This window comes from Rosa rugosa, chromosome 3 (assembly GCF_958449725.1).
Source record: "Rosa rugosa chromosome 3, drRosRugo1.1, whole genome shotgun sequence".
Taxonomy (NCBI): domain Eukaryota; kingdom Viridiplantae; phylum Streptophyta; class Magnoliopsida; order Rosales; family Rosaceae; genus Rosa; species Rosa rugosa.
The window spans coordinates 28,765,770-28,789,109 of NC_084822.1; the positions used below are offsets into that span (position 1 = coordinate 28,765,770).

The 23,340-nt window shown below is 36.8% G+C and overlaps 2 protein-coding genes across 2 annotated transcripts; one reads left to right on the forward strand and one right to left on the reverse strand.

Annotated features, from left to right (window-relative positions):
* The first annotated feature begins 206 nt into the window (after positions 1-206).
* Positions 207-9,105, forward strand: LOC133738095 (protein LIKE COV 2). Its single transcript, XM_062165538.1, has 7 exons — positions 207-447; positions 2,131-2,183; positions 2,305-2,414; positions 4,971-5,138; positions 5,911-6,008; positions 6,520-6,646; positions 8,626-9,105. Exons 1-7 carry the CDS (start codon positions 346-348, stop codon positions 8,709-8,711), a joined length of 744 nt encoding a protein of 247 aa, XP_062021522.1. The 5' UTR covers positions 207-345; the 3' UTR covers positions 8,712-9,105.
* Positions 9,106-17,449: 8,344 nt separating this feature from the next.
* Positions 17,450-20,724, reverse strand: LOC133739249 (5-formyltetrahydrofolate cyclo-ligase-like protein COG0212). Its single transcript, XM_062166995.1, has 6 exons — positions 20,297-20,724; positions 20,101-20,191; positions 19,498-19,724; positions 18,927-19,002; positions 17,897-18,022; positions 17,450-17,772 (listed from the first exon to the last, which is right to left on the reverse strand). Exons 1-6 carry the CDS (start codon positions 20,666-20,668, stop codon positions 17,600-17,602), a joined length of 1,065 nt encoding a protein of 354 aa, XP_062022979.1. The 5' UTR covers positions 20,669-20,724; the 3' UTR covers positions 17,450-17,599.
* Positions 20,725-23,340: the final 2,616 nt, after the last annotated feature.

Consider the following 23,340-nt stretch of genomic DNA (forward strand, 5'->3'; position numbering starts at 1 on the left):
CAACAGTCAATATGAACGTGATAGAACCAAATTTTGCCCACGCTAGATTTCAAACTAAAAGTCCATATTGACACGCTGCAGGTTGTAAAAGAGGTTATTGTTTGTAATATTTTTATGTACTTTGAAAAATAAAATTACTAAAATTATTAAAATCGTGAAAAATAGATAAAAATATCATTTCACCACAGAAAAAGACTGCATGCTGTAATTTTCTACAAGGCTGGAATCAGACTTGGACCAAAATCCCCGCAGAGAAACAGGGTTAGCCATTTGAGGAGAGCTTTGCTGCCCCTACCTCTACCTCTACCTCTACTCTACCTGGAGCAAGAACAAGGTCAGAACCAAATGGCGGAAGCTAAAGAGTCAACGTCCAGTCCGCTCACTCAACCCGATCCTGAAGATTTCCCCAAGTCTCCGCCCAGCTCCCCCAACTCCTCCACTCGCAAGGTCTCTCTCTCTCCAACTCCTCCCAATTTGGAAATTTAAATCATATTCAGGGGATTTTCAATTGGAGTTTGATGCATTTATTATGAATTTGAACTACCATATATAGTATGTGTATGGATTTGTGATAGGATGCTTGGTATGCTCAATTGTTCACCATGATTGTGGTTTTTTTTAGTTCAATGCTGAATTTCTAATAAATTGGCTTTTGGAGGGAGTTTATGATCTATAAGATAGCTTGGAGATGGAGAAAATAGGGATTCTGTGTGAAAAATGGATAGAATTGTTGGGTTAGCTCCCGTTTTGGTTATTATGTGGTGAAAAATCAGCATAAAAAAGGATAGATCATGATGTTCCTGCAGACAATAAGAGACGGGCCGTGAAAGGTCAAGCTGACTGTAGCTAGTATAGTTTCGGAAAGTATGAGAAATAACTCAAGGTGGAGAACTAGGGTTTCTAAGGTTGTAGCTTTCGTACCTTGAAGGTAGAAGATATGATGTATTCACCATTAATGATGTCAAACTCTGAAGGAGGTAGAGGAGTAAAGAATTCTAGGACGATGGTTTCCTGATTGTGACGCGTGTCTTGAATGGCAACTTAGAAAACAAGGCCAATCATATAGACTCTATAAGTATTGATCTTGGAAGGGAATCAAAGAGATTATTATACTTAAAAAAACAAAAACAAAAAACAAACCAGGCAGTGTAACCCTGCACCCCAATCATCTAAGGTTTGGAAATAGTCAAATAGAAGACCACAAGGAGGCTATGAGTATGATCCTATCACAAATTAATCCACCCGCCCCTCCTTCTCTTTGAAGATCTGTTTATTCCTTCTCAACCAAATACAGCACAAAAGAGTCAAACCATTACATCTTCATAGGGTAATTATTTTCGTGTTGGCCCCTTTCCCGAAGTTGCCTGACAAAGGCTGTAATACTTTTTAGGGACGCTGCCATGGTGCCCAAAACAACTTTAGCAACCTGCACCACATCTGATTTATAAGGGTGCAATGAAGAAACATGTGGTCCACAGTTTACCCATCATCTTTACACAAAATAAACCAGTCAGGAGACAAAATTGAAACTGAATTTTTTTTGTGTTAAATGCTTTCACTATCTAAACCATTTTTAGTACTCTCCAGTCTCCACTAATGACACTTTTATCTACCTTTATTTTTTAGCTTTTATGGATTGATATAACCCGTAATTGTTTTGTCTGATCACTCAAACCTCATCTTGATTAAGTTGATGGTGGTTGGGATGCTCTTGATTTATTCTGGACTATGATATAGGCTTATCGTGCTCAGAGATATCATTACTGGTAATTGGTCATTTTCCATAAAACACCTCAGAATTGTAAGTGTTGAAAAATGAATTAACAAAGTGTTCCTTAAGTTTTGCAAAGTAGTTGTCTGAACCAAATGATTTTGGGAACCTACACACTCACATTCCTCTATAAAGTCCTCAAAATTTATTGTCTTCGGCAATCCTACTGTGTGTGTGTGTGTTTGTTTTTGTGTGTGTGTGTTTCTCTCAGAAACTCATGGGTTACTCCATTTCTTGAAGTTCCTCCAAAAGCAGATCTGTTTTTATTGGGTTATTCTGTTGGTTATTCACAATGCATATAGTATACGATATAGTCAAATAACTTTTGTGCATAACCCCATTGACTGTGGATTTATCAGGCTTGCTATGCAGTGCTCCAGAGTTGGGTCTCAAAAAAGTTCATGACTGGATGGTAATGTGCACAGTATGGATATGTTTGTTATGTTTTTATTTTTATGATTTTTTTTTTCCAATTTTTTTGTTAAATACATTTAGTGTCCATAGTATAAATATGTTTGACTGACAAATTGCAGTATGGTTCTCTTTCCTGTTGCTGTTACATTCTTCATCACTTGGTGGTTTATTCAGTTCGTGGATGGTTTCTTCAGTCCATTATATGCGAGGCTTGGTATTAATATATTTGGTAAGACTCCAAAGCACCAAATGAATGTTTACTTTGGGACTGGGACAGCTAATTCTTAAGGAAGCTAAAGTGATGCGTGCATTATATGGAAAGCTCTGCACAATAAATTGCTGAAAATACATATTTGGTCTTAGTAGAAATACTACCAATAGTAAGAATGGTAGTGAGTATAATAATACTACCAATTACAATAAGTCAATAACTATTGTACAGTAATGCTATAGAGACGTGGGTACTTGAGGTAGTTGCTTCTTAATAGCATATGTGTCTACATGTCTTGAATAAGTTTCTGGGGAAGTCTTGCATTTAATATGGAGGGATATTAAGAAATAATGATTAGTTTTGGAGAACTAGAATTTAGAGGAAAGCCAGTATGAATGAACAAACCTTCTGTTGCTTTTGCAACTTGGTTTGGTGATTTTAACTTTTTTCACTAGTGGTAAACTTGAGTTTACTTCTACTTATTCCATGTTATCTTATATAATGCAGACAATCTATGGTTAATCTTTGGGCTTATATATTTATATACGAAGTTTCCAAGTACTTTTCTCTTATCCCCTCGAAATAAGTAAAAGTTGGACAGAATCTCAAATTTAATTCAGGTGATGCTAGTCTACTTTTAGCTTTGCATGCACTGGGGGTCCTTCGCTCAAGTTTGGTAGCTTTTACTTTGTACAATGACAATGAGCAGATGACTTGTTGACATTTAAGAGGACACACATATTTATTATTTGACCCATATCCTGATGACCCTGCTACTGTGAAAAAATATGCCAGATGTGCTGAATTGGGTGAAATTTTTGAATTAGACTACCAAAAAAATAACAAACAACTGAAGAGAATGAATGATACTTGGAGCAATGATGCAAATTTTCTTTAGATAATTCTTAGCTGCTACTTGAGCTATGGTGTAAGAAGTCTGTCTCAGGAGGGAACTTGTCCCCTCTGTTGTATGCTTGTACTCATTATTCAATTTTTATTATTATTATTTTTCAATAAAAGTTTGAGTTTCTTATCAGCCAGAAAAACAAGAATAATCCTTAGGCTGCTTCTGCAATAGAATCATTCAGAGGTTCTTGACAGAGACTCTTTCAGTTTATTGGTTTTTTGAAGTGCATTTATCAAGACTTCAAGAAAACACTCTTTGTCGACTAGGAGATAGAATTTGCCAGTTATGCCCCTTTTAAGCTGTTTAAGTTTATATATAGAAAATCTAATGGTTCTGTTCTCTTCATTTGAAAAAGAAGAAAGAATATTACTTTCGGAATTACATTTTACTCTCCCAGACCCATTTCAATACAACCACTCAAGCCCAACTGTGTCATGTATGTTGCATACAATTATTGTAGCCATACTCATATAGGAAGAATTTATGTGGAAGTGTGTCTATTTATCATATTACTGATGAAGAAAATGCTCCAAATATGTTTCCAAGGATGTCTTGATAAACTGTTGACATAGCTGGTGATTTTTTCTTTTTTGTTCTTTTATACATATGTTAGTTGATGTAGTTCACCCTCACCTTTTGTATCCTGTTGAAAAAAACTGTCTTAAATTTTAGGATTAATTACTTGTTACTCCCTATACTTTGCTTCAGAAAACAGTTTAGTCCCTCACCTTTTAAATTAAACAGTGTAGTCCTTATTCTCTCTAATTCTCACACAACAGGTCCAAAATGACTATTATACCCCTCACTTTCTCTTTTTATTTTTTTTATTTTTCCTCTCTGTTTTTTAATTTTTCTCCCTTTTTTTACTCTCTCTCTCTCTCTCTCCCTCCTTCCCCCCCCCCCCCCCTAATAACAAAATCCCTAAAACTCTCTCAGCTTTCTCTCTCACTGGAGCCACTCTCAGCCTCGGATCGGAGCTCCGAGAAGATGAGCCTGGCAACACGCTCCACCCATTCCTTGATATCCCCCAAAGCTAACTAGCAGCCACCTTCCTTTTCCAGTTCTGCCGAGCTGCACCTTATAGTCTTTCAGTTACTCATCATCCTCTAGCTCAACAGAGAACACAACCATAGCTTCCCTTTTCCAACATAATCTCATCGTTTCCTCCAAGTCCAGAATTCAAGAACACAAGATGAAAGGATTATGCAGTCGAAGTTCATGGCGGAGTTGAGGGGGTTCAGCACCAGTGGCGGCGCATGCGTTGTCATCTAGCGTCGGTGGCTAGTGAGGATTCAAAGTTAGGATGACTGATGTTTGCTGGGTCAAGTGATGGTGGTAGCGTGGCGAGGTGAGGCAGAAAAAATAAATAAAAAATGATAAAAAAGAGAAAAATAATAAATAAAAATAAGATAAAAAAAGAGGAAGTGAGAGGTATAATAGTCATTTTGGACCTGTTGTGTGAGAATTAGAGAGAATAATGACTATTTAGTCTAATTTAAAAGGCGAGGGACTAAACTGTTTTTCAGGAAAAAGTTTGAGGAGTAACAAGTATTTAATCCTAAATTTTATTATCTTGGTTTCAGTTCATAGTCGGCTGTGCTGGATCTTATGATTAATAATTCCAAAAATTTGTTGTTGATGACTAATTTCTGGTTCTCTTGTTGCAGGCCTAGGGTTTGTTACATCCCTAATTTTTATGTTCTTAGTCGGTGTATTTGCTTCATCATGGATGGGTGCAACTGTTTTCTCGGTTGGAGAGTGGTTCATAAAACGAATGCCCTTTATGAAGCACATATACTCAGCATCCAAACAAATTAGTGCTGCCATTTCTCCAGGTAATTACTTTAATTTTAAATTTTTGAACCACTTTTACCTACTTGGAGAATACTTTACATAGCTGCATTGCTATCTTTGTAAACATTTGGCTAGGCTTGAGTTGATGCTATAACAAATTAATCAGTCTAAGCCTAATTTCGGTCTCGTTGAAGTAACCAGCTAGTTCAGAAATTGGTTGATTCATTTGGTTCATGGGCTCACCAACCCATTCGAATTGACTCTTTGTATGAACTATATATATATATTTTTTTTAAACACCTAGCTGCCTAGGAAGTAATACAATATGGCTTGGAGAATCTCTTGATTTTACTTATTGTCTCATAAAGGATGTACTCAATATGTGCTTGCACATACATTTCACTGTTTGGCTTTAAATTTGAATTCTAAGGTGAAATAATGTTTTGTGTTGCTTGGTTACGACATAGAAGAGATATAGGGCTCCTTATTGTAATTTACCACTGACCCCTATTCTATGACATTGTAAAGGAAACAGTTAAATGGTGTCTTAAATTAATAAATAAATAAATAAATAAGAAAAGAAAGTAAAGTTGAGAATCATACATACAATGACCTGTCTAGTTCCAAAACAATAGTTTATTTACATATTTGATGCTACTTAGGTTGCATATCTCCCAAAATCTCGATGAATTATGATGTGCAAGTATATCAACTCGGTAGAAATTATGTATATCTGACATCGAATTCATTCAGTTATTGTCCTCTTGTTTCCATTTTGATAAAGTCAAAAAACAATTCTTTTATCTCCGACAGACCAAAATACCACCGCTTTTAAAGAGGTTGCAATTATCCGTCATCCTAGGATTGGTGAATACGCGTTCGGTTTTATCACATCATCTGTAATCCTTCAGGTACATTTGGAGTATTCAATTAATAAAAGATCTATTATACATGATATTTTATTATTTTAGAACTTGCCAGAGTAACATCCAAATAGCTCAAAATTTTTAATTTTTTATATTTTTAGCAGCTTTTCTACCTTACTGGGTTGTTTTGCACTTACTATTTAAGCAGGCGATGGTTGCCCGATTCCCTCTAAATGCAGCTTTTCTAGCTTCAATTTTTGATTGAATTCTGGAAAAAACAAATTTAGGATTTCAAGGATATATGCAATCTAATAGTTTTAATAGCTACAGTATTGTGAATGGGTTTTTTTTAAATGTATTTTTAATTCTTTTATAATGCAATCTAAGCTTTAGATGAAAAAAGAGAAGAGAAAAAAGAAAAGCTGTTTTTCGGTATTACACAGACATATTAATGCTCTGCTCCCCAATGTCAGTAGTTTATATTTTGTATTGGATATTTTTATAATGACATTGTGTTGTGCTCCTTTTGTATCTTATAATTGCTGGTTGACTGCAGCGGGATGATGGAGATGAGGAGCTGTGCAGTGTTTATGTCCCAACAAACCATCTATACATTGGAGATATTTTTTTGGTCAATTCCAAAGAGATCATACGACCAAATTTGTCAATTCGAGAAGGCATAGGTTTGTTTTTCTTTTGCAGATTCAGACCACATAGGTTATATATATATATGTCTTAATCATGCCCTGAAGGTTTGCATGCAATGGATTTCACCTCGTGAGTTTACTAGTTATTCAGAAAATGTATCTAATATGATAACCTTGTATATGTAGGACAACTTTAATGTACAGTATAATACGTCTTAATCATGCCCTGAAGTTTTGCAAGCAATGGATTTTGCCTCGTGAGTTTACAAGTTATTCAGAAAATGCATCTAACATGATAACCTTGTATATGTAGGACAACTTTAATGTACATTATAATCAGCGAAGCATAGGTTGAGTAATAGGCGTAGGGCAACAACTAATGCGATTTATGCAAGAAGCCAAAATAGAGTTCGATGGAATAAAGGTCCTATTGATTTAGCTTTCAGATGTTATATAAGTTGATAAGTCATGTAGTACAGGTACAATGTCCCAAAAAGAATTAAAAGAATTACCTAGACAACATGCTTTAATTTCTGGATAGCAAGGGAATAATTACTGTAGTATACAGAGTAAGATTGATAGACATAAATGCAGATTTTTTTTTTTCTCCTTGGATGTTTCATTGATTTAAGTCACATAGGGCATGTGTTATGACCAAAATAGACAGAATCACTATTGGGGGACTTCATTACTGGAGAGCAAGGGAATAGGTAGCAAATTATGTAGGCTCAGACCCATAGACCTAGATGCAGATCTCCACTCTTTTCTCTTTGGTATCCTTCATCAATGTGATGGGATATTTCAATTTGGAATGGTTTCTGCACTGGAAGGTAAAAGAAGATTTGTGAGCTTGGTTATTGCAACTAATTGCGACTAAACCAGCTCAGCTCCCTCAAGATGTTTTATCATGAGAAAAATAAGGCTGCGTTCTAATAAGAAAGTAACAAGATAGTTACGTTTAAGTTTGGCACTCCCTAGGTTATATTATTTTGTTCTTCAGATTTTCTATTGTATTGGAGGTTGGAGGTTTTCTGAAGCAGAACTCAATATTATTTTCTTTCATTTCAATATTTGCACATGTGCTTGAATATGAAAAATTGCTTGCATTTACACTGTTTAAAACCTTATCAACTAATGGAATGATGGATTTTATCAAATATTCAAATGTCTCAAACAGGTTTGATATATTTCTGAATTATTTTGCTGATTTCTGAAAGGTTTCCATTACTGAACTGGTGGGAGCGCCCCCTCAAAATAAAATCTTCATCCTTCATAGAGATTATAACCAATCAAATGGATTGTTGCAAATTAAAGATATTTCTTCAGTTGTAACAGGTCTTAAGAAAAGATGGTTTATGCCAAACTCTGTCATTGATGGACCAGAAGTCATAGGAAATTTGGTTCAGAATCCGTATAGGGTTGAGTTTTAGTTGCTTGTTAGAATGATTCTATAGTATCACTAGTATGTCTGATGCAAGCCTGTGTTATCCTATTCTAGTATTCATAAAGAGCTGACTCTTTTATTGAGCTTCCTTAATGATTTTTCAAGCTGTGTTCTCTGTCAGTGAAAGTGTGTTGAGGATTTAGATGCTAACACAGAGCTAAATGTTTACATAGCTTTAACTATGCTAGGAAATAAAAATTTTAATTGCATTGTTGGAAGTTCATATTTTATATTTTATTCTGGATTGAAGTTTGCTTTGAGTTTTGTGAAATTAAATGCACTTAGTTATGATCCAATTATTTGGAGGATATTGTTGTTCTGAAGCTTGATAGCTATCCTCTTTAAGCAGTCAATCTATTTTGCATTTACTAAATCCTAAACTTTTTCTGGTCAAGAAAAAAAAAATCATTTGACTCGGAAGATTGTTCACAGTCAACCATGGATCATGGATGTTTGCGTGTCAATTTCCCGAGTTTTGCCGAGTCCTTCAATATCTTTTTGTTGAGTAGAACTTGTGGGAAGTGTATGTTATTGCACCATTGTTTGACTATTGTTTCTGCTCTTACTGCAGAGATCATAATATCAGTTGGTATGACAATGCCACAGGTGATTTCTCCAATTGAAAGGGTTCCTCTTAACAGGATGGTATCTCTATAAAACTGATGACAGGTGCACACCATATGATGTTTGGATGTCTTATCATATCCACCACAGGTGCTGTATGTGAAGATTAGTGCTTTGCTTATAGACTACAAGTAGAGATGACTTGGATGAGAAAAGCTTTAGTTTTGCTCTTGGAATGTTGGCTGGGGTTCCAGTTGAAGATGATTTGAATGTAGGTCACAACAAATTATTGGGTCTTTTTTTTTCTCAAGTCACTGTTGAATTTTAGGTATTCTCTAATAGTGCTAGATATGTATCAAGTGTACCCCTTTGTATCAAAGAAAAGGGAAATGTGTAAATTTACTGAAGATTGTATCATACTTTAGGGAAATGTACCTTAGGCTTAACATTTAAAACCCAATACCAGTTCTTAATATTGGTTTAAGAACTGCCTTCTTGAAAACAAAAACAGATTTTACTTTTACTTAAGGGATAATGACCACTTACCCAGAAAATACCAAATACCACCCCATATACTCCACCAACTTATTTTAAACCTCATTCACACAAAAGTTTTCTCTTTTTCTCCCAACTATTCCTTTCACTTAAATGTTTATCCCATAAGTACCCCTCTCTCTTATTCCAATTTTTGCTTTTACTATTATTTTCCTTTGATGAAACGTGGTGGGCCCATCTTGAATTTATTTGTCTAAATTATAATTGCAGCTAAATTTCATCCTCGATCTCGAAGGTAAACAGTTAGTTTTACTATTCATAATTTCGATCGTTGACAGACTTGAATTAAATGCTATTTGTAAAAGCACTAGCAAAGAATTGAAAAAAGAAAGAGAAAAGTTGGAAAAATTGAAAGACTATAGAGAACGTCTTAACAGAGAAACTCCCAACTACTGGGATATTATTTATAGACTCCAAACCAGGATCTATAAATTAGAAGAAGATATTGATAATCTTTTATATGTACTTGAAGAGGAACAAAAACCTCTTGACTACCTGAGCATTGGTTAGATCCGCAAATCACTGGTATCAGAGCTTGTAAAATAGCTCAGCAGGGGAATCCCCAATGGGGACAATGTCTGATTTAATAATAGAGAGACTGAATTCTCTATTAAAATCTTCTGATGAAAAATATCAGATCCTGCAGCAAGAAATATCTAGATATCAAGAACATCTAGAAAAAATTCCTGTTATAATCCACCAGTTAGAAAAACTGGAAAACAAACTGGATTATATCAAAGATCTTCCAAAAACGGAAGAAGAAAAGCTAACAAGTGTTAGTAAAAAAATCAATGAACAGCAAAAAACGCTGGATTCTATGAAAATTATACTGAAGGACAAGAAAGTGCCTACAGTAAAAAAGAAAGCTAATGGATTCAAACCATTAGAAAGACCAGAGAATCCTGTTCCAAACTTGATTTTTCTGGATCCCTCAACTAGTTCTACTAGTATTCGGTATGAAAACCCGAAAGAAACTCGAAATGTCAATATGATGAGCATCTTCGGGAAAAAGAAAGGAGTACAACTCCTAAATTCTGAAGAATTTGAATACAACGAAATCGAGCATGAGGTAAAAAACGCCTCAATTCCAAAGCTAGATTTCAAACAAATATACAAAAGGGGAACATTTGACCTGATGGACAGTCATCATTTCAAATTGCTGGAATTCACAACCCCCTCTACTACAGGAGAAACAGATCTACTGATGATCACTCCAGATGAAGTCGCCAGAGCCAGAACAAAAAAATATCAATTTATGCATATTGGAGCAGTCCAAGTAGGCATAAAGCTTCTAGCTCGTGAAGGCATAAACTGTTCAGTTCTATGTGTCTTACAAGACAATAGACTGGAAGATTTTCAAGCTAGTCTATTGGGAACCCTTGAAGCATCTCTGTGCAACCAAGTAACATATTTCAACTGCTTCCCCAACTTCTCTACCAGCTTGAAAGATGCAGCTCACTGTCTCAGACTGAGAGTCAAGACAGATGGCATATCTATGAAAAAAGATATGCAAGAATTGGCAATAGTATACAGGATATACTATAAACTGATGAGTACTACAGTAGAGCCGAAGACAAGGATATCAAACATCCCTGGTCTTACTACTGGATTCCTCACCAGTCAGAAGAACCATTCACAACAGATCCACAAGGTTACCTGGAATGAAGTAACATTTCCTACTGAATGGAAATTATCTGGTCCGAAGCTACCAGCAGAAAGTGCAAAAGCTAAAATTTATGAAAGCAGAAAGACTGGAGAAATCAGTCTAAATTTTGACAATCACAGAAAAAGTGATGTCTGTCCTGAGAATATAAAGATAAACAAAAATCTTCTCAGAAGAAGCTACAGCACTAGAGAAGCTAGTATTAGTGGCACAAAACCCACTATTGAAGAACCAATTACTGAAGAAGACCTTGAAGCTGATCTAAATAGACCAGTCAACATGCTTAGAGCACAAAAGCTCTATGATCTGTATGAAGAAGCTGAGAATTGCGAAAATCCTGAAAGATTAGAAAAACTAATCGAAGAAATGAAAAATTTCAGTCCAGGAAAGGAAAGAAAACTCCTGCCCTACCAGGATGTTGAAATGGAAGAAGGAGAAAGCTCCAAAACTTCCATCACCAGAGAAAAGGGAAAGGTAAAACTCCCTATACAGAAGGCCCCTACGGGCAGAGATGGAGAAAGAAATTCTCAAAGATTTGTCCCAGAGGACAAGATACCCAGAGTACCAATTACCAATTTTGGTATCTGGTTAGATCTGGATAAAACTCTAGACAAGAGAAAAACTCTTGACCAATGGGTAGACAGCCTGATGATGGCATCTGCTCTCACCTTTGGAAAATTTGAAGCTCCTGATCTTCAGATGTACTTTGAAACTACTCTCACAGGAGTAGCAAAGAAATATTACTTCTCTTTCAAAGAAACAGCCAGAGGAAAAGAATGGCTTGAAGATATCAAAGCTTCAAAATCTCCGTATGATTTTGCAGTACCCCTGTACGATCAGTTCTGTGGAGATTCTGCAAATATGAGTGAAAAGGCCAGAGAAACGGCCAAATCAAATATCTATGTTCTCAAAATCTGTGACATGAGATATTTTGAAGAATACTTGAATGAATTTCAAGAATACTACTGTACAATTGGTGAACTAGAAAGCACTGATCTAGTCAACTTGTTGCACAGGAAACTCCCTGAACCATGGAGAACAGCTGTGCGAGAAAGCATAGCAGAAAAACCAATTGAAAGATTTTCAGTTGGAGGAATTGCCGACAGAATCCGGCAATTACTGAAAGAACAATGTAAAGCCAATCTTAGAGCTAAGATGGCCAAGAAACAACTCAAAGGAGTTGAAAATTTCTGTTACGGAATACTGGATATGCCAACCAACTGGAGATGTCATGAATCCAAGTTCTACAGAAAGAAGAAAGGAAACTATTACTCTAAAAAATTCAAAAAGAGTAATCAAAGGAAGAATTGGAAATTCAAGAAAAGTTCCAATTACAAGAAACAACAGGAGAAAAATCCTGAAAAGAAATTCTTCAAGAAAAAGAAGAATACTCATCAACATAAACAACCAAGCAAGAAAGCTTGCAGATGTTGGTTATGTAAAACTGAAGGGCACTATGCCAATGAATGCCCGGAAAAGGGTAAAAGATCTTCTACTAAGGCTCTCTTTGAAGAATATGAGCATATAGTAGAATCAGCAAACATGAAAGGCTACGAAATAGCCTATTCTGATGATGAAGAAGACGACAGGTCAGTTTACTCTGCCTGGTCTGAAGAAGAAGAAGATTCATCTGAGTCTGAGACAGATTCTGAAGTAGAGTACTTCGAATCCAGACAAATGAATGTTTTGAGAATCAAAAACTGGGAAGAAAGCAAGACAGAATCCTTAATGTCTTCTTATCAGGTGAACCCTGGTACATTCGTTTGTGACTACTGCTTATGTCATGAAAAGAATGGTCTCCCTATGTTCTGTGAAGAGTCAAAAAAGACTTATCACAAAGAATGCTTCATAGCTGAAGCAAGAAGAAAAACCAAGAATGGACTTGTCAACCAACTGGTTGAACAAGAATATGAAGAATATTTCTCTGAGAAAAAAGAGAAAGAAGTAGAAACTTTGTTCCAGGAAATCATGGAACCATCTTCCTCGAAAAAGGAAGACATCATCGAAGAAAAAGTCGATGACAACTTTGAACTGGTTGAAATACCAGAAAATATAGAACTGGTGAAACCACCAGAAACTGTTCATCTCTTAGAAAAGCAAGAAGCAGCTATAACAGTTACTGAAACATGGGATCTACTTGGCCAACCTTCTGGCAAGTTTGATTATAAAGTCCGATATGACCCTCCGTCATGGTTCAGTAATCCAGATAGCAAAGAGATAATTCCTACAGACTGGGATGATACAAAACCTTCTAGTTTTGATAAATCTCCCACTCAGAACAATGTTCCAGTAGAGTGTAAACCGGTGTTCTGGGCAGATAGGCTTACTCACGCCAAAAGTGTGGTAGGACCAAACTTCACTACCCAATATCAGAGATCGCAACAGAATAGTGGTGATCTTACCTACAAACCCAAATTTGAACCCATACTCCAAATCAAACAACAAGAAGAATTACTTGTTGAAGAATCTTCTGAAGAGGAAGCAGAAACTAGTGAAGAAGAAGAAGCTAGTTTCATTCATGAGCATAACCTCAAGCACTTTCAGAATAAGCTTGAGTCTCAGAAAATTCCCAATCTTGAAAGAATCAAGAAACTACTCGAGCAGAACATCGATGAAGATCCTCAGAAGTTTTGGGAAAAAGACCCAGTGGTCTGTGAATTAAGATTGCATGACATGAATGCTATCTGTCATGTCAAAGCCATTCCTCAATACAAAGAGAAAGACCAAAAAGAATTCAGAAAAGATATTGAAGATCTCCTGAACAAGAGATTAATTCAACCTTCCACTAGCCCTCATCATGCTCTAGCATTCTACGTGAGAAATCATGCAGAAAATCTAAGAGGAAAAGCTAGAATGGTGATTGACTACAGAGATGTCAACAAAAAGACTGTCAAAGACGGTTATCAAATTGCTCAAGTAAGAGTGCTGATCAACCAGCTCAGAGGAGCTAAAGTCTTTTCGAAATTCGATGCAAAATCGGGTTTCTGGCAGGTCAAGATGCATCCTGAGAGTGTACCTCTCACTGCATTTGGAACACCTCAAGGACATTACGAATGGTTAGTAATGCCTTTTGGTCTAAAGCAAGCTCCCTCCATCTTCCAGAGAAAAATGGATAATATCTTTAAACATGTTGCGGAGTTCTGCGTCGTCTACATAGATGACATTCTTGTCTTCTCCAAAAACAGAGAAGAACACATGAAACACCTCCATGAGGTTGTAAAGCTGATAGTTCAGCATGGAATTATCCTAGGTGAAAAGAAAATCTTCTTTATCCTTGATGAAGTTGATTTCCTAGGAATAAATATCAAGAATGGAGTGATAAAACTCCAACCTCACATCCTTGAGAAAATCTGGAAATTCCCAGATAGAATTCCTGATGCCAAAAGTCTAGAGAGATTCCTTGGTGTCATAAATTATGGAAGAGATTTCATCCCAAAAATATCAGGGTTAACAGCAATGTTATCACCTAAAACAAGTTCCAAAAGAAAATGGAACTTCACAGAAGATGATGAAAAAACGGTGAAGCAGATAAAAAATCTCTGCAAAAACCTCCCTCCTCTTCAACAACCAGAAGAGAATGATGAGATTATCCTCCAGACAGATGCGAGTGATAATTACTGGTCCGGTGTAGTTCTGGCGAAAGCGCCTGGAACTAACATTGAAAAGATCTGTAAATTTTGTAGTGGCAAGTTCAGCCCTGCAGAACTAAATTATCCCACAGGGGAAAAAGAAATTTTGGCTGTTAAGAAAACTATTTTAAATTCTCCAGCTTTCCTTGGAAAACCCTTTACTGTCCGCACCGATTGTGCCAGAGTAAAGAATTTCAAAAATTTCAAACTTGATAAAGCTGCTGATAGAGGAAGACTAGCTAACTGGCAATTATTCCTTAACCAATATGATTATATTGTTGAATTAATTGCAGGAAACAAGAACTATCTTCCAGACGCCTTAACAAGAGAATTAGCCATGTTCAGTAAAAGAAATGATGACGACGACGAAGGTCGCAATCCCAGAAGCAGAAGAGCTGGGAAAGAACATGAAACCGATGAGGATCCCAAAGAAAAATTCCTCAAGAGGTTCCTGCTAAGTTCAAAAGGCTTAGCCACAACTGATCAATCCCAGGGTAAAGGATTGACTAGCCCGTCTCAAACGGCAGACGGTAAAGGCTCATCAAGACCGTTGAAGGCTGTTGCTTTGCCAAAAAGCAAAACTACTCCAACTGGAGTAATAAATGTTTTCAATTATGAACTTCGAACGTTCGATACTCCTGTGTTCAGAACTGGCAGGAGATTAGCTTACCACCAGAAGGCAATTCTGGATAATCTTTTATTTGCCTTTCAGGAAAGAAGCAGTGGTCTCATGTTTCCAGCTCTCTTTGCACTAGCTGAAGAACTATACGAGAATGCAAGACCACAGTTCGAAGAATTACAGCAGAGTGCTGATAAGAAAGAAAAAATTAACTTCCTTGAACATCCAGAAAGTGCTAGGATCCCTATCATGGCACTCACTGAATCAGATTGGCATGATTTCCACAATCTGATAGGAAGACACAATTCAGAAGACCTTGTTCCTCCAACCCTCTTCATTGTCTCAGGAGCATACGTTGGAAGATACTTGGTTAATGTTCAGAGTGAACATCCTCAAGAACACAAGCTTTGGCTTGTTGAAAATGGTTTTGTCCATAATCTATGGAGCAAAACAAATGATGATCTAAAAGGTTTGCCGCCCATCATTGTCAATACAGTCAAAAATATCAGAAAAACTGACTGTACACTTCGACTGAAGTTCAAATCCACTCCTCCAGAATGGATCCAGAAGGCAAACGGTAAGGTTGAATATATTCCTCCATATCATTATGTGAGAATTATTCAAAGGAAATATCTTCAACCAGCCTGTGTAGCATACAATGGCCAACCAAACTCAAGCATCCCATGGATGAAAGCCATGGCCTTAGACTACATCAAGAAGATCATCTCTGAAGATGTCAACAATACCTTCCTGGCAGCAGGAGAAAAGACAATCATCACTGCTTACGATCACCCTGACGTAGTCAGCAGTGACCTATTCCTATCTCTCACCAGAAATGAGATAGACTCGACGATGGCATGCATGCAATTGGTGGAAAAACTTGAAATTGACAACCACTACAAGATGTATGTTGATACAGACGTCGAGGACAATGCGACAACCACTCGTATGGCCCAGACAGACAACAACTCCTTTGTCTTTGGCCACCACTCTGAAACAGACGAGAACATGTGAAGCAGCAGGTGTAGAAAACACCGAAAGTACTTTTGGACTCTTCCCAAAAGCTACTTTTGCTTTTCAAAAAAGGAGAGGTGAAAAACATTTCACCCAAAGGAGAACCTGCCTTTTCCTTGTCCGACCTCCACCAACAGGAGCACTCAGGAAAGCAGGAAATCACGGAGTTGAATTGTATATTTTAAGTTTTTGAATTTAAGTTTGGAGTCCGCTCTCTATATAAAGAGCTTGCGTTTCATTTGTAGAGGCATCGAAAAATCCCCACACATCAAAAACTTCCACAATCTGTAAGATAGCTTAAGAACTTGAGCAGAAGAGTCTTCTCTCAAGAAGTAGCAGTGTGCTCTTTCTTTCCTGTCTAGTGTGAAGTGTGCTTCCATTTACAAGTAAGTACTGTAATCAATCTCATGGATAGCTAAACAGCTTTTTAGCTGTTTACCTGAGAATGAGGCTCTGAAATCTTAGCTTGTAATTATGTTTATATAAATAATTTCAGTGTGTTCACCCACTTCATCAAATTTTTATTTCAACAAAGTTATCCGTTATCTGTTGTTTTACTAATCGTGATCTGCCATTATCATATACTCTCTTTAGGCTCAGTTTTCCTTTAGCTTAGTAAAACTTTGCCACAGCTTTGGATAGAAACAAGCAGCAGTGATTTCGCCTGTTAAAGTAACCGTTAGGCAGGAAGCCGTTAGGTGAAAAACTTAGGCATGTTGAAGGCTAGTTTTGTTTTTCTCAAAAGTTGGAACATGGTTTTTTAAGAAAAAGTGAATTTTGAACCCAAAAGTCAGCATAGGATATACTAGGCACTACTTTAGAAAGGACTACCCTTATGAGTCTTTTCCCCTAAAAGTTGTGTAATTGGGCAAAATACATAGATGTTGGATCAAATGGGCAAAATACCATGAGTTTTTGGGCATACGGGCTTAACCCCTTTACTTAACACTGTTACAGCAGAGTACACACTACATTTATATATCGTATTACTTTTATGTTTTGTAGTACATAAATATTAAATATCTGATTAGCAATACATTATCAAGTCGAATCATTTTTTTTGTTACAAAGCTAGTCCTGTATAATATTGAATGATTTGAATCTACTAATCAGTTTATGCGTTGCCCCTTTGCCTAACATATTTTGGTGTTTGTTTGTTTCTGATCGTCCTCTTAATGTTGGTCTCATACTCTTGCTCGTTGGCTGGATTATTTAACAAATTCGCATACTGATACTATCTTAACCAAAGATTTTATTATTTGCTACACAATTTTTGGACCCGAGAGGTTTTTACCTCAAATTTTTCAAGGATATGAATTCATGACTTACAAACTCTTACATCAGTACAGAATGAGTTAACTATACAATTATACATTGACTATAAATTAAAGTAACATGAGTTCAAGGAACAAAAGTACCAAGGTTATACTATAGCCACATTTAGTATTACAGTACAAATGACAAATTTTATGTTCCTTTTTTTTTTTTTGGTTACACCATTTTATATCCTTTTACCACCTACCAAGTTAGCTCCTCTTCGCGCTGTGGGAGGCAGTTTCTCTGATGGACCGCATGGCAATTTTTGTCCAGTCTCTTGTTCAATCCTTCTCTTCAGTTCTCTGAGTATTTTAATTTGCCCCAGCTTCTCCGGAGACAATTTGTCCCAGTAAATCCCTACATTGTTGTGGAATTTAGGGGTCTGTACTCAACCAACTCTTGAAGGGAGATTATTTTTCCAGGACAAATTTTCCAGGACAAAAAAAAAAAGAATCAAACCAGATTGCAGAAGTTTACCAACCTTGAGGCTTTGGAATTGATGTGTTGGTAAAAATGACCTGGGTTGGAGTGCATATGATGTCAACTGGTACATCATGGACTAATAGCTTCTCAATTGGAATATCATCTACTAATTGACTGTCATGCACTGCAAGAAAGTTTGTGTCACCTTTGATGTAAACAGAAATTAAGCAAAGTTGGAAAAATTTATTTAGATAGTAGTTCAGACAGCAAAAGTAATTTCCTAAAGCAGTGATCTGAAGTAGTAGGTGGGACTGGGGTGGGAAGCTTATAGCTTTAGTTTTAGTGCTTAAGAGCATTTACCCCTACATAAAGACCCAAGTTCAACTTCCTTCTCCTCCAATAATTGCTTGAAATGAAAGAAAATATTGCAATATATGAAGATGTGGAAAACCAAAATGAAAGTTTTTGGCCGTTTCTTTTATGATAAGTCATTGCAAAGACAAGTGGACAACTAAGGAACCGGAGTTAATATGTATTGTTGGAGATGCAGACCTAGCTGGTATAGCATCACTTATGCAGTTATGCTGCAAGTTCATCTTTACTAATCAGACAATAGAATGAAATTGTTCGATTACCAGATTAATAACGTCCATCATGTGCACGGTTCAACCATAACAAACTGCAAAACTAGTTGCAGGTGTGTGCTGCATGGGAAGACAAATATAAACTTGCCTTTGCATTACACAGGAAGCACATGCACAGTGGCATATGACATAATTAATGGCAACGATCTTCAAGGTATTCCTAATGTAGATAATGAAACGACATCCCTATAGACAGTAAGCACACATATGATGCAGAATCTCATTCTAACTCTTCTCCTCTCCCAAACCCAAATTTCCTCTCTTATTTCTCTATCCCTATTGGTAGAGTAACTAGAGATTACGGAAAACATTTAAAACAAGAACAGTTATATTCAAATGCAAACCTTTCATGCCGCTTGCTCCAGGAAGAAACAGGAATCTCTATTGCATATGTATGACACCAGATTGAACATAAATGAGGGTTAGCGAAAAAACCACACTTACCAGTAGTGACAACTGGTGTTGAATCATCAATGGCTCCCATGTATCGCAGCATCCCATATTCAAGCTCTGCAAATCCCTGCACCCCAATCATTTACACTGAACAAATTAAGTTTTACCACAATCATCATATCGTCTACTAGAATATGTGTACATTTTCCCCAACAGAATTTCAAATTGGCTAATCTTAAACTTTATACATGAAGCTGCCCACTGTCCATACTCCATAGAAATGGAAAATGGCATTTACACACAAACCATATCTTAATTTAAATCGTTATGCATTTTATTTTATTCATAGAAATCCTCATCCATTTCATGAGACTAAGACGCATGCCAACATTAAATTCAGAACAAAACCAAAAAAAAAAAAAAAAAAAGATATTATGAAAATGACAAACAAATATCCTTGTAGGTATAGATGCATACATAATTTGCAACAATATAACAAAGGAGCCTCAACTAAGCCAGGCCTTTGCTGCGACTGCCGACACATCACCCTATTCCTATGTACCTGTACCAGAGAAGGATTGAAAACAAAACCAATTATATACTGCAATGCTAAAATGATTACCTCACCCTTGCCAAGTCGAGCACCTGTCCTGGGATCAACAGCAACGGAGCCAATGACAATAAGATCAACCTTGATTTTCTCATCTAATCCAATAGGCCGCCCGTGTTTGGCCACCCCAACAGAGGTGCAAGCCTCTTTCATAGTACTAGGAGTCAACATTTCAGATTCAAGCACAGAGAAAAACCCAGTCCGTAAACGGGGTTGAGGAGTTAACAGCTTCTTCCCATCTACAAAAACGAAAGTCCATAAATTAAATTTAGAGGTTAGCAACAGTGGCCATCACCGCTTCCTAGCGTACATTGAAACAAGTAACAAGCTAACGCAAATGAAAATTCGCTTGCACAACCAACCTGCAGTTTACTTTAACTCAACTATCTTAGTATCTAACTAATATGGTAACATATCTCACAGTACGTTTTGCTTGAATGTCTATCATATTGTGCTTACTGGTTCCCAATGTACTTCAGCTTATTGAAAAATAACTTCACTTACCACTGTTACAGCAGATTACATACTCCACATTATATGTTGGATACTACTCGACTATGTGGTATGCGTGTGGAACAATCAATAGCTACTACGTAAGTAAACATTGGAACTGACCAGAGAGTGTGAGAAACCTGACTTGCTTCTGAGGAGAATCCGGGTTCACTTTCACACAGTTCCCGACACGGAACGCTTCCAACCCGCCCAACTGCCCGAACCCACATAAGCAGAAGAAAAAAAAACATGCACGTAAATTTTGGAGCCAACCCAAGAAAACCGCAATTCAAAAGGCAAAAACGAAACTGGGTGTTACTTTATCGGCAGCAGCGGAGGCGCCGACGAAGTTGGGGATGCGGTGGTGAACAGGCCTTGGGTTCTGGGCTATGTTGCGGGCCTCCATCATGTCCCAAATTCTCTTCCGGATCACCCATTTCCAAGCTTTGGGGTCTTCCGTAACACTGGAAGCCTCCTCAGCCATGGTTTGCCGAGCCTTGGCGTCGAGGCTGCGCCGCTCGGCCTCGTAAGCTGCGTCGTCGAAGGGGCCGACGTCGTTTCGGCTAGTTTTGAGCATGAAGAAGAGTTTGCGGGAGGGGAGAGAGAGTGAGTAATGGCGGGTTTTGGTGATGGGTGGAGCGAGTGTAAATGTAAAAGGGTGTGAATTCCGGAGCAGACGAGTTGAATCCATTGACGGGGCTTCAGCCTTATACTCTGGATCAGAACACGTATCAATAATAAGCTGGTTCTTTTTCTTAGCCGGTGTATTGTATATGGAATTAGTAGAATTTTTTAAAAAGTCTATGGAATTTAAAAATTTGGGTGTATTCAATATAAGTCCATGAAAGTCTTGGGGTATTTGATTAGGATTTTTAAAGACTTTATGAATTCCACCAAAATCTAGGGGTATTCAATTAGGACTTTTAAAAATGAATAAAAGTTCAGAGGTATTCAAAATTTCATTCATACTTATGGAATTAGAAAATCAAGGATAATCATAGACCTTGTAGTGTTAACTATACATACCAAATTCCAATAATTTTCTAGCCACCAGACCAAAGATTTGAAAAAATCTATCAAATATTTTTTTTTTTTTTTAATCTATCACTCTGCGCACAAAGAGTTTGGTTATCTATCATCTCTCTTTGTTGTTTCTTCTTATCTTTTCTCTAATCTTTCATGATATCAATATTTTTTGATACCCAACATGTTCATTGTAGTTGTTGAATGTGATTTTTTTTTTTGTTCAGTTGTGATACTTGGAACCCTAATAGCAATAAGAAATGATTTATGAAACCCTAAGACTAGGCCTGGCAATTCAGCCCATGACCCGTTAACCGCCCATTAACCGCCCGCTAAAAACCCATTTATTTCCGCCCAATAACTTAACGTGCTAATGGGCTGCCAACCCGTTAGTTAACGGGCGGAAACGGGCTGCCCAACGGAACCCATCGAGCCCGATTAGAAGAAATAAAAACGGGCTGACATCTTCATCCTCTCCAGCACCATCGCACACGGAGCTCCTCAGGGTCTCGCTGAACGCGCACCAGAACCAGCTGCCGGAATCTTTCGTGGGATTCAGCAGATCGACCAGGCTGGTGAAGCTGTTGCCGAAGTAGTAAATCAATAACTTACTTAGAATCTGACAAAAGCTTTGCTGGCAGATACAATTTCCTACTCAAAACCTACACAATTCGCTTCAAAGTCAGGAGCTTGGAATTGGATCATAGTGAATAGCGAGAAAGATATGTGATACCTGACTCCAGCTACCAGGGGCAGCACAGAGATCGACGACATGCTTCACTCCATCGAAGATATTTGATTCCTCGTCAATCTGAAGAAGCTTGAAGTTTGGCGACATGCTTTAATGGACCACGAGTAATCAAACCTCGCCAGCCTTCTTCTTTGGCTTTAATGGATAATGGGTGTGAAAAGAGTCTAAAAAATGCAAAAAAAAAAAAAAAGATTACATGGATAATGGGTGTGAAAAGAGTCTAAAATATGCAAAAAATAAAATAAAATAAAAAGATTAGAAAAGAATTAAAAAAATAAAAAACTAAATTAAAAAAAAATCTTAGCGGTCTTAACGGGTTCCAACGGGTAACCCGCGAACCCATCGGGCTCAACCCGTTATCTTAACCTTGAATAGTGTTGCTATGAAATACTGGGTTTTGTCTTATTAATTATTCTCATCGATTTGAATTTATATCATGGTTCAAGGAAAGCTTGAACAATTGAATTTCGATTGATTGATTATAAATCAAGACATTGATCAATATTTTTATGATATATGTTAATAGGTGAAAACAAAATTGATGAGAATAATTAACCATAAACATCAAGTGATCTATATTGTATCTTTAAGTTGATTGGGAGATTAGAAATGAGAACAAACTAGCTAGACAGAGTAATAATCTTTTATTTGAGTCAAGTTTTACAAGAAGATACTTGACCATTGAAGAGGCAACGAGTAATTATCTTGTTTTACATTTGGACTGCATTGATTGTGTTTTTTGTTTTTTGTTTTTATTTACTAGAAAATCTATAGAAGTCATTCATAATAAAGTATATAGATTTTCAAGAATCAATAAAAAAGTCTGTTGCTAAAATCAATGGTTTTAAGAAATCAATAGCAGTCTATCAACTTTTTAAAGAGTCTGTGGACTTTTCAAAAAGTCTGTCATTTAAAAAAAGTCTGCACAAATCCAAATACAATACACCCCCCTTATTCTTTGGGAATAATTTTTTGGTCCAAACTCCAAACCATAAATTCTATTTGTATTTTCAATTTTACTATTCTGTGAACAAACTTTTTCTTTTTTATTAGAAGAAAAGAAATTCTAACAAAAAGCTTATACGGTAACTAAAGTTTTAAAGAGTCCAAACTAAAAGTAGTGTAGGCCGTGGTGGGAAGAGAATTAAGCCAAATCTTCGGATTACAAAGGCAATGAGCCCATGACTAATAGAAGTGATGGCATCTGCAATGAAATTAGCTCACGAAAAACAAAGGAGAAAGTGACATCTTCAAATCTTGAAGCTATGTCTTTCATATCAAGAACCAGGGACCTGAGGAGCCAAGAAATTTCATAGGAATTGTTAATGCAATTGATGATGAGCATAGAGTCGACTTCCAATTGAATTCTAGTGATATTGTCACAGAGAACATGAATAAGACCATCCTTGAGAGCACTCCCCTCAGCAATAGGAACATTGGTGATGCCTAGATTGCAAGAGCCAGCAATAGTTCCCTACCAATAAATATAATTCAATAGTCACAATTGGATTGGGGTCGATGACTATGATCTTACAACGAATAATATGTGATTTGAGATGGCAAACGTGCTCAATTTCATTATTAACAGT

What these genes read in the sequence shown, in the direction of transcription:
- LOC133739249 (XM_062166995.1), bottom strand. Translation starts at nt 20,668, where the DNA reads ATGGATTCAACTCGTCTGCTCCGGAATTCACACCCTTTTACATTTACA. An exon ending in CTCGACTTGGCAAGGGTGAG is followed by an intron (nt 19,003 to 19,497) that starts GTAATCATTTTA and finishes ATTGGGGTGCAG; the next exon opens with GGATTTGCAGAGCTTGAATA. An exon ending in ATCAATTCCAAAGCCTCAAG is followed by an intron (nt 17,773 to 17,896) that starts GTTGGTAAACTT and finishes ACAACAATGTAG; the next exon opens with GGATTTACTGGGACAAATTG.
- LOC133738095 (XM_062165538.1), top strand. Translation starts at nt 346, where the DNA reads ATGGCGGAAGCTAAAGAGTCAACGTCCAGTCCGCTCACTCAACCCGAT. An exon ending in AAAAAGTTCATGACTGGATG is followed by an intron (nt 2,184 to 2,304) that starts GTAATGTGCACA and finishes GACAAATTGCAG; the next exon opens with TATGGTTCTCTTTCCTGTTG. An exon ending in GTCAATTCGAGAAGGCATAG is followed by an intron (nt 6,647 to 8,625) that starts GTTTGTTTTTCT and finishes CTCTTACTGCAG; the next exon opens with AGATCATAATATCAGTTGGT.